General features: G+C 52.3%; 1 protein-coding gene across 1 annotated transcript in view; it reads right to left on the bottom strand.

The window, feature by feature from the left end:
- The window catches only part of HSPA12A (heat shock 70kDa protein 12A), a 69,049-nt gene that overhangs the window by 21,231 nt on the left and 34,077 nt on the right, over positions 1-13,741 (bottom strand). Inside the window, exons 5-8 of the mRNA XM_012663869.1 lie at positions 10,743-10,828; positions 9,134-9,261; positions 5,959-6,145; positions 3,703-3,807 (exon numbers count right to left, since the gene is read on the bottom strand). Of these exons, the coding sequence (XP_012519323.1) occupies positions 3,703-3,807; positions 5,959-6,145; positions 9,134-9,261; positions 10,743-10,828 (506 nt within the window). The remainder of the gene's footprint in view (positions 1-3,702; positions 3,808-5,958; positions 6,146-9,133; positions 9,262-10,742; positions 10,829-13,741) is intronic.

Below are 13,741 nucleotides of genomic sequence, written 5' to 3'. Positions count from 1 at the left end.
CAGACAAATCGGAAATCAAACCTACACCCACACTAAGGCATGTCTCCGTCAAAGTCAACTCTGGGGACACAAGAAGATTAATAAGCCGATAAAAAAAAAAAAATGTTTTTCCTGGTGGTGTCTCCTTTTTCCTATTATTTCAAATAGTTATCTTGGGTCTGGCGTGCCCTGTCACTGAACTAACTTCCTCTTTGATCAGTAAACCTTGCTTTTTTTTTTTTTTGCCTTTTAAAAAAATTTAAATTTTTAATAAAAATTTTATTTAGTGGTAAATATCCACGTACCGTACAATTTACCACCTTATTTGTTTTTAAGTGTACAGTTCAGTAGTGTTAAGTACATTCAGTAAACTTCTTTTAACCATGTTTTAAAAAAACGCCTCCGCTTTGGGTCAACATCAAGCCGCCATTTTTGTCATACTACCCTCTGTCACCTGGGCTTTCTAGCGCAGGTGAGTGGGGTGAAGGGAAGGTTTCTAAGCACAATGCCGATTACCAGGCAACCGATTTTAAATTCTTTAAAAGGAAACAAGGCTCAAAACACAAATGACAGGCTTCCCTGGGCTGTCTAGAGGGTCTGGAGAAGCTGTCTGTCCCCCGGTGTGTAGGGACCAGCTTGGAAGGGAAAGGCACTGACATTAGCTATCTGTCCCAGGAGTCGGGCACTTTCCCTGACTGTCCGTCATGAAGGACTGGGCCGCTTCATTTCTGGGACTGCTCAGACGCTGCACTTGAGTGGACGTTCTGCCTGCGCTTACTCTGGTCAAACGCGCAATGACGTCCGCCCTCCGAACCCACCGGCCCCTCGAATACCAGCCAGCATCCTGTGAAGGGCTGGCTCCCATCCGTCACCTCGAACAGCTCTTTCTCCTGGAATTTATTCCCGGCATGTGCCCTGCTGGGAGGAGCTGGAAGGTGCTAGCAGGTTCCCTGCAGCCTCTCTGGCTGAGTTTACAAACAACCACCCGTGCCTCTGCTTGACCTTCTGGGGTCGCTCCCGCCACCCGCTTCCTCCCCTGCTGAGACGGCTGCTCGCTCCTTTCCTGCTGGCAAACTCGAAACACACGCCAATGCCGCGGACTTCCTCAAGTCCTCAATGGAGTGCCCATGGCTCCTCCACACACTCACGTGGCCTCCTGGGCCACCAGGCGCTGGCCCCGTCCCCCTGTGACATTTGATTTCGGTCCTCGGCTGACGTAGGTCCACTTCAGCGCGCTGCTCCGCTTCTGCTTCTCCAGTGCCTGGCACGACGGGGCCCAGCCCTCCCCGCGCCCAGTGGGCCTCGCAGTGCTCCTGCCTTGGGCTGCCGCCGTCCTCCTGAACACCGCCAGCCCCTGCTCTGCCCCCAGGACCCTCCCGTTCCCCCCTGTGGGGCGTGATGCTTTCCAGAACCCACTTCTTCCCGCCCAGCCACTCTTTCTCCTTGGCAGTCGTGATCCTCCGTCATGTTCCCCGAATGACCCCTGGTGCTCCGAGTCTCAGAGCCTCCCTCTCGCCCTTTAGACACACCCTCAGGATCTGAGTCGGGTGGCTCCACGTGGCTCTCCCCGACCCTGCAGGCTCTTGGGACCTCTGGGGTCTCCTGCTCTATGCTGCGGTCTGAATTCAGGTGTCGGCAACGCTCCCCTGTGCAACAGTGACGGGAGGTGTTTAGGTCATGAGCGCTCTGCCTTCGTAAACGGATTGATGCTGCTCTAAAAAGGGCTGACGGGAGTGAGCTCGCTCTCTTTCGTCCCCCTCCCATGTGAGGACCAGTGCTCCTCCCCCACCTCCTCGGAGGATGCAGCGTTCAAGGCTCCATCTCGGGAGCAAAGACCAGGCCCTCGACAGACACCAAACCTGCCGGCACCTTGATCGTGGACTTCCCAGCCTCCAGAACTGTGAGACATACATTTCTGTTCTTTATAAATTACCCAGGCTGTGGCATTCTATTACAGCAGCACAGACTATGACACTAATACTACCCAAGTAGCCACGTCATTCCCCTGCTAGAAATCCTTTGACGGCTCCCATTCCCCAAGAAGGGCCTTAGCTTGGCATCCATGGCTCTGCATGATCTTGTCCCGAGCTTGGTGTTCTGGCTCTATCCCCAGCTTGCCCTCCTTCCACCCACATTGCTTTCTTCCCACAGCTGTTTGCTGTGCATTCTTTCCCTCGAACTGATCTTGGTGCCATTCCACCAGCTTGAAATACCCGCCCTTCTAGCTGCTGCCTGTGGATCCCCCATACCACCTGCCTCCTCCAGGGAGCCTTCCCTGATGTGCCCCACTGGGCAGAATCTCTGCCTCCACCAACACCCACAGTCCCCTCACCCAGACCCTGACCACGCACTCCTGTATACCGAGTTGATTTCTACACTGTCATATTCGTTTACGACTGGCACATAAAAGGTACTCAAAAAAAACAAAAAAAGCTACTCGAATGGACAAAAGTAGTCTGGCTCTATTTCTAGAATTCACTACATTCCTCCTAGCAATCACATATACCAAATGCTTCTGAAGTTCCCAGTTCTTCCTGGATAGAGCTCGGTACGTCACCTGATTCCCACCTACTCGTCGCCATGCCTGTGGGCGGCAGCACTGAGTGGACAGCGGATCCCACTTTGGAATCAGCAGTTTTCGGCACTGTGGACGGTCCTGATCACAAACCTTTGCAAGGACCTTCCAAGGGGGCTCCCGCTACCAGCCTCTCCCCCGGGGTCCGGTGGGGCACAGAGGAGGAGGAGGAGGAGAAACCGCAGCCGCCATTTCCCGAGTGTTTGTCTGGTGAGGGAGGCACTGCGTGCCCAATATTTCACCTAACAGCCAAGGACCCACAAGGCGCGGTTACCAGCCCCACTCTTCAGGGCAGGAAAGTGGAAATGGCAGAGATTAAGTACCTTGCCCGAGATTGTACAGCTGTGAAGTATGTTTCCTGGTTTTTTGGTTTTTTTACAGTGATATAATTCATATACCATCAAATTCACCCTTTAAAATGTACAGTTCAGTGGGTTTTAGTATATTCACAAGGTTGTACGACCAACCCCACCGTCTAATTTCTTCACCCCCAAAAGAAACCCACACCTGTCAGCAGCCACCTCTCATCCTCACTCCCCACAGTCCCTGGCCGCCGCTGCCCTGCTTTCTGTCTCTAGGGGTTTGCCTGTTCTGGACATTTCACACAAATGGAACCGTACAAAATGTAGCTTGTTATGTCTGGCTTCTTCCCTTCACGTGGCATCTTCACGGTTTAGCCACATGGTGGTATGCATCAGTATTCCCTTCCTTGTAGCTGAATAATGAAGATTCCTCTGTATGGACAGACCAGGTTTTGTTTATCCATTCATATGTGGATAGGCATGTGGGTTGTTTCCACTTTTTAGTCATTATGAATAACGTTGCTATGCACACTGCATGTGTTTGTGTAGACGTGTTTTCATTTCATCAGGGTATATACCTAGCAGCAGAATTACTGGGTTATACAGTAACTCTATGCTTAACTTTTTGAGAAGTTGCCATACTGTTTTCCAAAGTAGCTACACCGTCTTACATCCCCACCAGCAGCGCGTGAGGGCCCATCCTGCCGTTCTGACGGCAAGCCCACGCTCTCCCCATCGAGGCTGCCCCTCCCACTGTCACCGGCAGGTGCAGCCACCCCAGGGATGGAGCTGGCACCAGTGCCACCGCCTAGCACGTGGCTGCCTGGCCTCTGTCATCGGTCCTACCTTCAGCGCCTGCTCCTTAAAGTACTGCAGGGCATAAGCAAAGATTTCAAGGGCTTTGACTTTCTTGCCGTTTGCTGCCGTCAGGTCTGTATCCATGGTGAGGTCCTGGCAGGGGGAAGAGGAACAAAACAGTAAGATGGCGACACAGGAGAAACGTGTCTTCTGACTCTGGGGACTGTTACTTGGAGATCTGGAGAATCAGTGAGCCATGTCTGTGTCTCCCCGTGTTTGAGGAGGCAGGCTAGGATGGAGTGTGTCCCAGAAGGGGGCCTGGCAGCACTGTCCCCTTACTGTGTAGGAGGCTCTGGCTGTTCCCCGCAGGCCCCATCTTTACTGCTCCCTCCTTCCCTCCCCTCTCTCTTCTGGATCTTCTGTGAGCAAAGGTGTCGGGGCAGCACAGGTCAGGAAGAGAAAACAGGCAGCGGGCACCACTCCCAATGTGATTTACATGCTATTTCCACATTTGGACACACATGGTCACACTCAGGAGCCCCCCTGGTGGAGGCCTAGATTCTGCCAGCTCACCGCCAGGCATGATGCTAAACAGACATGAAGCTTTCACTCCCTGATAAGCTGCCAACCAACTCACCAAAATAGAAGAGCTCCTATTTTAAGGCCTGCCCTGTCTAATCCACTGGGAGCCCAGCATCGCTGCCTTCCTTCCTCTGCCAGAAGCTAAAGCAGATGCTCAGTGTGGTCCTTCGGCAGAGGATGCTCTGTAGAGCCCAGAGGCTGGGTGGACAGAAGTCATTAAAAAGTGATAAGAAAAGTCCCTGTGGGGTAGGGGTACGGATGGGCAGAGAGCAAAAGTCAGAAGGAAGCCCCCGAGTCTCTCGGAACCACAAGCTCTTACTGCCAAGGAAAAAAAAATCAGCGTGGCCTCCAGATTGATTCAGGCTGGGTAATTATGCTTTGCCTTTGGAGGGAAAAGGGAGGTTGAGTCACTAACCCGGCCATGTGGAGTCTGTGGGTGGCATCCTGACCTAACTGCGCTTGCTCACCCCTCCCAGCCAGCAACCTCCTACTGCCGGTGCTCAGCAAAGACACCTCAGCTCTGGGGCAGCGGCTCCCAGGCTTGGACAGGTGACCAAGCGCCAGGAAGCCATGGCAGTGAATTTAAAAACTTAAATTGAAAAAAATCCATGCTTCCATGTACAATCCTGATCTTTAGCATTGAATCCAGTCAGGTGACATGGGAACAGTCCACGTCCCCCAGAGGTTGTCCCCTGTGTCATAGAAAGACAACCACAGCAATAGACAGAGCCTTGGAAGGCAGGGCGCTGGACGCTGAGTTTCCCATTAATGTGTTTTGTCATCTGCAAACACTTAGCAGACAAATGACAGCAATTATAATAGGAGCTAGAGCTTGACCAGAACTTACTATGCACCAGGCATGGCTCTGAGACTTTTATGTATTTTGATTCCTTTAACCCTCAGTATCCCAATGAGGAAGGCACTGTCATTGTCTCCCTTTTACAGAGATGATAAAGCAAGTCACAGAGAGGTTAAGTAACTTGGACTAACCATCTGGCTTCAGAGTCTGTGGTCTTAAATGTTATCACCATCCTGCCTTTCTAAGTACTGAGAATTAAGGAAAATTTATGGGATAAGATGCTTACATTGAAAAAATTCTATCCTATTCCCCAACCTTTTCTCTGAAGCTTCAGGGTGGGGGATACCTCTTTGACTTACGAGACATGTTACGCAACGCCGGCTTGCTGGGAGCAGAACTGAGGCCACCACTCCGGGAGCTGGACCTCCTCTTATTGGGCACTTGATGTCCTGAGCTCCCCCTCCCGACGGCTGTTACTTCCAAAGTGGTTAGTTAATAGCCACTGCCCTGAGCCCCCCAAATGCCCTCAGCCCCCACGTGGCTCCTTCAGGATCTCTGGATCTCCCAACAACCTAGCAACTGAAGCAGGAACTCCTGGCGTGGCAGAGGGCCCCCAGCACCCTACGCCCCTGCTTCAGTGAGGGCCCACTCTGACTGGTCGGTTTCCAAGACAAACAAGTCGTTAAATATTCTGAATGTCTATCTCCCTGCTCACATGTACATCGGAAAGCAGTGCATAGTCCAAAAAAGTGTTGTGTGCTCCATCCAGGTTGTTTCTAAAATCAAGGTAAATGGAATTAATTTCTGCTTGGGAGAAATCTGAGGGCCCCTTGCGTTGGAAAGACACTCCTCCCCACCCAAGGCTGGGGGAACCCTGGCTCTGCAATGCGGAGGACTTGGGGCCAGGGCAGAGGCTCACTCACCCCAGTGGTGTGCAGCTTCATCTTGAACTTCTCCAGGTACAGCCACTGCTTGGCCTCGTTGGGATCCAGGTCGTGGTAGAAGTCCCTGGCGGCATACCCGAAGCTGTGGAACTTCCTCTCGGGAGTCAACAAGATGGTGGTCGGAGTCTTCTGGTTGGACACACCAGGGTCACCTCCCTCCCATCGCCTGCCACCAAGGGAAGGCAGAGGTTATAGGGCCTTCTCCCAGTTCAAGCAGCATGGATTTGAGTACCTACTGTATGCATGAGTGTCAGTGATGTGGGTGCTCAGACGCACGCTGGTCCAGCTGATTGAGTAGTGACCAGAGACACAACTTTAGTTAAAAAGAAAAACAAAATGGACAAGTGCCAAGGTCTTGCTTGATAACAAGCTCTGCCTTTATCCTTCATTCAGTGTTTACTGAGCATCTACTACTGTGTGCTGGGTACTAGTGACACAGACATGAACTTACGTTTCTGCCTTCAAATAACTCATGATCTGGTAGGTAATGTAGTTTTTCTTTTTTGGTTTTTTAATTTGCAAGCACTCAACAGCAGATATATAGCTGGGTTGAATCCTTTTTCAAACAAGTTAGGCATAAACGAATACACAAATACTTGCCTTATCAGAGAGAAATGAAGCGCCCAGGGTCAGAGAGGGCAAGGTGCCAGTTGGCGGGGCAGAGAGAAGTGCAGAGCACAGGGGAGACTTGAAGTAGCGACAGGCAACTGGATCTCAAAGGAGGGAAGGACACTCCAGGCTGCTCAGAGGGGGGCAAGCACTGGGCATGCATGGGGAATGCTAAGTGATTGTGTGGGTTGAAGAAAGAGTGTGTAAATGAGAAGAGTGATTGTGTAAATGGGAAGAGTGAGAAATGAGATTCAGAAAGTGGTTGGAATTGGGCTGGGGAGAACCCTGCGGACTCAGAGATTTAATCTGTGAGTAATGGGGAGCCACTGAAGGTCTTAGAGTAAAGGCATGACAGAGCTGCTGTTTACTAGAGCAAACTCTAGGGAGGGAGTTTAGCAAACTAAAGGGAGGGAGCAGGAAGGCAGGAGCCTGATGAGGAGGTCCAGTCCTACTCTGGAAGCAGAGGTGAGAGTGTCATAGGCAGAGAGAGGTGGGGACAGAGGGGTGCCCTCCTCTCCAGAGAGAGAAAAGGAAGTGGGCTGGGAAGGGCAGGAGACTCAACATTTTTCCTCTCCTTTGAAGACACTGCAGAAAGCCCAGGCTGCCAAGAGGCCAAGCTGTTCCCTCCCCAACCAGGTCCTGGCTCCAAGGCTGGCCACGTGACCCCCGTGAGTGGCCTCAGGTGGAGACGCAGTGCGCCACGGGAGATGAGCTGTTCCAACCCGCTCCCGAAGCTGCAGCATTAAGCAGCAGTGGGGCCATCGAGTCCAGATGGAGCACCAGCCTCCACCGGGATTTGCAGCTCAGGCAGGTCTAGAATCATCCCTGGCCAGTTTCCAACAGGACGCAGCTTCTCCCCCAGGAGCCAAAGTCCCCGAGGTGACCACACTAAGACACAAGGACGGTCCTTATGCCAGGGAGCAGCTCCACACACTGCCCTTCACCAACAGGCTTGTCATTACTATGCACTGTGACATATTCAGTAGATGACCCCATGAGCTTGTTCCCTTCAAATGTTTATTCCTTCATTCCTCTTTAAATACAAAAAGTTAAACTTTCTCATTCATAACTTTGTCAGTCTGTATCATGATTATGTTAATATGTTCTGACTGAAATAAAATTCAGTAGAACCAACCTCCCTCCAAAATCTCTACCAGGACTAAGATAACACCTCTAGGGGCCCCGAACCGTGGGTATTCCTCCCAGGCAAGTTCAGAGTTATTTCACGCTTTCTTTTCTATTTGCGTTGCTTGACTACCCCGTGCAAGTGACATTTCTTAGAACAACAATGTAGAAGCTGCCCAACACTGAGTCTAGCTTTTAATAGCATGTTCTCTTCCACCAGGGTTTTCCAGCTCAGGGGTCTCTGACGGCGGCACAGACCCTCGCAGCATCTGTCTGGCTAACTGGAGGTAGCATCCTAGTGGCAACTGAACCCTGGGGGCTATACTGTCATCAGGGTTTGCTGATACAGAGCTGGCTTTTCATTATTTCCTGACGAGACGTCAGCCAGGGGTCTCTGGACCCTCTTAAATGGCCTCGGGCTGAGTCACATCTTGTTTTCAAGGGGAAAGGTGGGGCCTAAACCATGATTGGGGTGGGGGTCACTTTTATTATGACTTGTGTTTTACACACCGCTTCATAAAAATACCTGAAATCTTACTATGGGAGCAACAATAAATTCCCCGATTACTCAGCGGAAGGAATTGCAAAGCCAATGACAACGTATCTTCAAAGTCATCCTCTGCAGTTGGAAAATTGGGGTGATAGATCCCAGGTTTCCGAAGCTTTGAGGGGCCACAGACTCTGCAGGAAGGTCATGACTGGGAGAGCTGACATCAGCGCCAGGACAGACCAGAGTCCTCATGGACACTGGATCCCATGGGAGGGTGGGGGTGAGGGCCCGCTCTGTGCACGGGAGGGAAGGGAGGGTCTGGCACAGAGGGCCTCCCAGGAGGCCCAGGGCAACTCTGCCTTTAGGGCCACTTGGCTGAGATTCACCCCACACTGCTTTCTGCTCTGCCTACCATTACCCCATGACTTCTCTTCACCAGAAAGAACGGGAGCCTTCCCTGCTTACACTTCACTATGCACTAAGCACTTGACTCATTGACCCTGCATACTATCAGGCAGGTACTGTTATTATCCCCATTTCACAGGTGCGGAAACTGAGATTTAGCAGGTTCAGCAATTGCCTAAGGTCATGCAGGAAGTGGCTGAGCTGGCACCTGGGTCACCTCCATTACAGACACTCCATGGGTCTACGCCTTTCACCTGGGCCAGGCTTCAGACATAGTGCCCGGCCCCTCCCCACACCAACCAAATCAGAATTAAACTAATGCTTTTATAGACCAGGAACCCAGAGCCCAGACGTCGGAAATGGCCTGCTCCAATCAGCGCAGTCAGTTTGGGCCCAGCTGGACTAGAATCCTGGGTCCTCCTCCTCAGTGCCATTCCCCGGCTCATTGCCTAATCCTGCCCCTGAGTCCCCACAGGTGCAGTGACTGGCACCAGCGACGTGCTCCTCCCCACCCACAGCACTCGCCTCATCACGTGGATGCATTCTGGCTCCTTGGTGAAGCTGTAGGCGTAGCCACTGGACGTGGTCCCAAAGTCGATGGCCACCACCACGAGAAATGACTGCTGTTCCGAGACGTCGGGGTCGGCATCGTTCTGCAGACACACAGAGAAGCACTGGGGCTGCGGACTGGGCCTAGCCCTCGGGAAGACACCCTGGGTGGTTCCACCCTGCCAAGGTGTGTACGCACTGCAGACAGAAGGACATTCCATGTCCCAGCTCAAGTCTGCCATCTGGTGAGCCCTGGGAGAGGGCAGGCCTCCTCACCGGAGAGGTTCAGGGAGAAATGGAGGCGCCCGAGTGGAGGGCGAGGGCACCTGCCTGCAGCGAGCGTGCCCACTTCCCTGTCAACCCGTACGCGCACCCGACTGCGGAAACTCTGCCCTCAGGGCTGGCGCCAGTACTTCCCCGAGTAGACACCCCCGCCCCCCGCAGAACCCACCCTCCCCACATCCCCATGCAGACCGCCCATCCCCGCCTAAGCACTTTGCCAGCTGTGTCCCTTGTACCTCCCGGGTGACCACTCCACCCGTGCCAGCATTCCGTGCCCGTGAACAGGGCTGGGCATCCCGGGACCGTGCCCGATCCCACGGCACCAACTGCAGACCCCCTGAGCCCATCCCCTCCGGGCCCAGGGCCTTTCCTCATCTGGCAAGTCGCTTGGTCAGGCCATGCCATATTTCCAAATCGTTTTTTTTTTTAAGCAGTGTAGATTTTTTTCTTTTTAATTCCCACAGAACTCTGAGGGAGTTCTCCCATTATAAAACTAACAAATTTTGGATTTGTCCTGTCTTGGTTAAAGTGGGGGTGAGAACGCCACCTGTCTGGCCTCTCCTCCCACTGCCCTCCTTCCCCACACACCCTGAGGCTCTCACAGGGTGCCCTCAGGGTGCAGTTTGACAACCATAGGACCTGGCCCCAGGGGACGAACCCTCCCAGTGTGTCCAGGACTGAGGGGTTCCCCAGGACTCTTGGTGTAAAGCAGGACAGTTCCAGGAAGCCAGGACGAGTTGGCACCCTACCTAGTGGTGGCTCCCAAGTTCTCAACAGAGTCGGGTCTTCTTTGTGACTCTGAGCTCATGCAGAGCTGCTCTCTCCTCCAGGGATCGCTCTCGGGTGGGCCACGTGTGCACCACTTCGGACAGCTCCCACAACACCCATCTCCTCTCACAGCACAGGGAGTGGTGGGAGCAACCGCCCCCTCCCCAGCCCCTCTACCCGACAGGGCGGTTAAGTGCAGTCTTAATGGCTGCTTCCTTCTAAGAGGATGCCGCGCAGCCTCTGAGCCCTGAGCCTTTAAGGGCTGTTCCCACCCTGCCTGTCCCCACGACCCTCCCACAGCTCCAGAAGCACCAGCCACACCATGGAAGGCTTTTCAGGCCCAAAGTGGGGAAGGGGCTTGGCAGGGCTCATGTGGCTCATCCCAGGTCAATTTAGCCTCCACCCAGCAAAGGGGAGGGGCTGCCCAGCAGCCTGAACTGTGAGATCAGACCCAGAAAGTACAGTTAGCACTTGTCCGTGCACGCACACACACACACGCACACACACACGCACACACACACACCATAATTCTTACCACGATATGGGAAGGGGACAGAGGCGTTATTCCTGTGTCCCCAAGACTCCGCGCTGGAGATGAATATGCAGATGTGGGAGCCGTTTCTGAAAAGAAAGACAAAGTCCACCCCTTAGAAGTGGCATAGGCTGATCCTGGGAGCAGAAATGAGGGCTGAGTGGCCTGGCACTGTTGCCTCTGGAGAGCCCCCTCACCGATGGGCAAGGCCCAACCCCCGCCAGGATGGCGGGGACATCGTTCCAGCACGCCCTTGTATTTGATATTTAGAACTTGACCAAATGAGATATTCCTTTTCCCCAGCGACCACCAGGCCTCTCTGTGCCACCTGCCCCTGCTAAGTAGGAGATGCTGCTCAGTCCCCAAAAGCCCCTAGCTCCTGGCTGCAGCCTCTGTGGAGTCAGCTCTTCACCTGGGCTCCACGATGGACTAGCAGAACCTGAGATTAGGTGCAATTTTTGTGTGCATTTTCTTGGAAGAGTATCCACAGCCCTCAGGTTCCCCAAGGGGTGTAGGACACTCTCCCCAAAGATTAACCACCCCTATCCTAGGAACATAGGGCAGGAGCACAACTTCTGAAAAGAGTGTCCTTGCCTAGTGGATGCCAGAGCGTGGTGAACTCATCTCTCTTCAGTGATACTGAAGGTTCTGGACATTCAACAAGAAAAACCACAGCAAAAAGGCAGATGGATTAGCATTCCCAGCCCCTGCAGACGGGGCCCCACAACGGGCACCAGGTCAATTGGGAGAAGGGCCAACAGCTCAGCAGCAGGACACCGTTCTGTCCACTGCCCTGCTGCTGTCACCATTATTCAGGCATAGCATTTGTTCTGAAGCCTTCCCAGTGCCCAGGGGTCCTCCTCCTCCCGGGAGTGGGACCCCAAGGAAGTCACACTCTCCCTGGTCAGTGCTGGAATGCTCCTCAGTGCTCTCCCTGCCCGCTGCCCAGCAAGAACGGCATGTTCCCGCCGTGGACAGGATGGCCGGACCCTGGGCACCTGTGAACCCCAGGCACCACCCAGGTGCTCTGCACGCGCTGCTCTGTTGAGTGCGTATTCTTATACCTGCTATAGGTAAAAGTGGGTAATCTTCTAAAACAATACTTGTGGTCAAGGAAACACAGAGGGTTTGAGGTGTCTGAGAAAGGCCTGTCTCCTCCTAGGCAAGCACGAGCAGTGGCTCCATCTGCCTCTTCTGCTAAATCACTTTAGGTTAATCCCAGGCCCTTGCTGATTTCTTTTTCTGCTTGGTGAGAACTCCAGCAGCATCATCACAGCGGGTACCAAACAGGCTGAGGGAATGAAATGAGTCACGCGAGAGAGAATGTGAAGCCTCGCGTCTGCATAGCCGCTTCCCTCTCTGCAGGCTTGCGGCCTCACTCCTCCTGGGGAGGCTCAGTTCCAACCTCAGGGACAGAGATGTGTAGCCCAGTAATGACAGGCACAAAATCAGCTCACTGGGCAAAGGACTCCAATAGACATTTCCCCAAAGAAGATACACAAATGGTCAGTAAGCACATGAAAAGATGTTCCACATCACTGGTCTTTAGAGAAATGTAAATCAAAACCACAAGGAGATACCACTTCAGACCCTCTGAGATGGCTGTAATTTTTTAAAAAGGAAAATAACAAGTGTTGGCAAGGATTTGAAGAAATTGGAACCCTTGTGCAGTGCTAGTGGGAATGTAAAATGGGGCAGCTGCTGTGGAAAACAGTCTGGCAGTTCCTCGAAAAGTCAAGTATAGCATTACCATACAACCCAGCAATTCCACCCCCAGGTCTCCGCCCAGAAGAACTGAAAACAGGAAATCAAAGAGATACTTGTACGTGAATGTTCACTGCAGCATTATTCACAAAAACCAAAAGGTAGAAACTATCCAAGTGTCTATCAACAAATGAGTGGATAAACAAAACGTGGCATAACCATAGCATGGAATAGTATTCAGTCATAAAAAGGAATGACATTCTTATACACACTACAGCCAGGGTGAACCTAGTAACCATGACACCAAGTGAAATAGCTGGACACAAAAGGAAAAATGTTGTATGTGAAATATCCAGAATAGGCAAATTCACAGAGACAGAAAGTAGATTAGAGGTTACCGGGGGCTGGAGGGAGGGAGGAATGGAGAGTTCTTGCTTCATGAGTACAACGTTTCTGTTAGGGGTAATAAAAAGTTTCAGAAATAGATAGTGGTGGTGGTTGCACAACATTGGAAATATAATTCATGCCACTGAATTATACACTTAATAATGGTTAAAGTGGCAAATTTTATGTTATACATACCATGATAAAAACATGTTATTTAAAAAAATCAACTTGCTCATCTGGGAGGGGGAGCTATTTCTGATTCCTGTTAGCACCCAAGGCCCACTGCTCTTGAAAAGAGAATGGAGAAGTAGCTCAGTTCCTGACCAGCGTGCTAAACTCCACCATCTTTGCTAATCTCCCAGCACAAAGCCACCCCCTTCCACGAAGGCAGGGGGAACTCTGCCTCTCCACTAGGGGATCCAGCAAGATGGTCCTTCCACCTGTTGACAGAGATCCTCCCTGCCCACGGCTCTTGGGCAGCCTGCAGAGAGATGCAGCAGGAGCCACCCTCCCCACCTGCTACCTGGAAGGCCTGAGGCCATGTGTCCACATTTGCACAGACGGTCTTGGAAGAAATCAAGTGTCTAATTGCCTAGAAAATCTGGTGTTGGCAATTAGCAAACAAGCTATTATCTGTAGACAAACTATCCACCCCGCTGCTGCTTGGTTCTAATTATCCCATCACTCAGCCCTTCTCAGAGCATGTCCTGGGCCGTCCCACTGATTTGCAAAATAGCCCGGGTCAGGCCACACATTGAACACATGCCGTGAGCCCTCAGGGGACTCCGGGATACTCTGAGGGCAAGAACCAAGGATTTTTGGGTTCTGCCTGAACTTCCCTCCCCGACTGCAACTGGGACAGTTTATACAAATCATTTGACTTGCCTATCACTCAGCCAGGCCTAGAGGCG

The sequence above is a fragment of the Propithecus coquereli genome, unplaced genomic scaffold, assembly GCF_000956105.1.
Source record: "Propithecus coquereli isolate 6110/MARCELLA unplaced genomic scaffold, Pcoq_1.0 Scaffold84, whole genome shotgun sequence".
Taxonomy (NCBI): domain Eukaryota; kingdom Metazoa; phylum Chordata; class Mammalia; order Primates; family Indriidae; genus Propithecus; species Propithecus coquereli.
The sequence above is the reverse complement of the archived record's forward strand: the minus strand, read 5'-3'. Positions and strand labels throughout refer to the sequence as shown.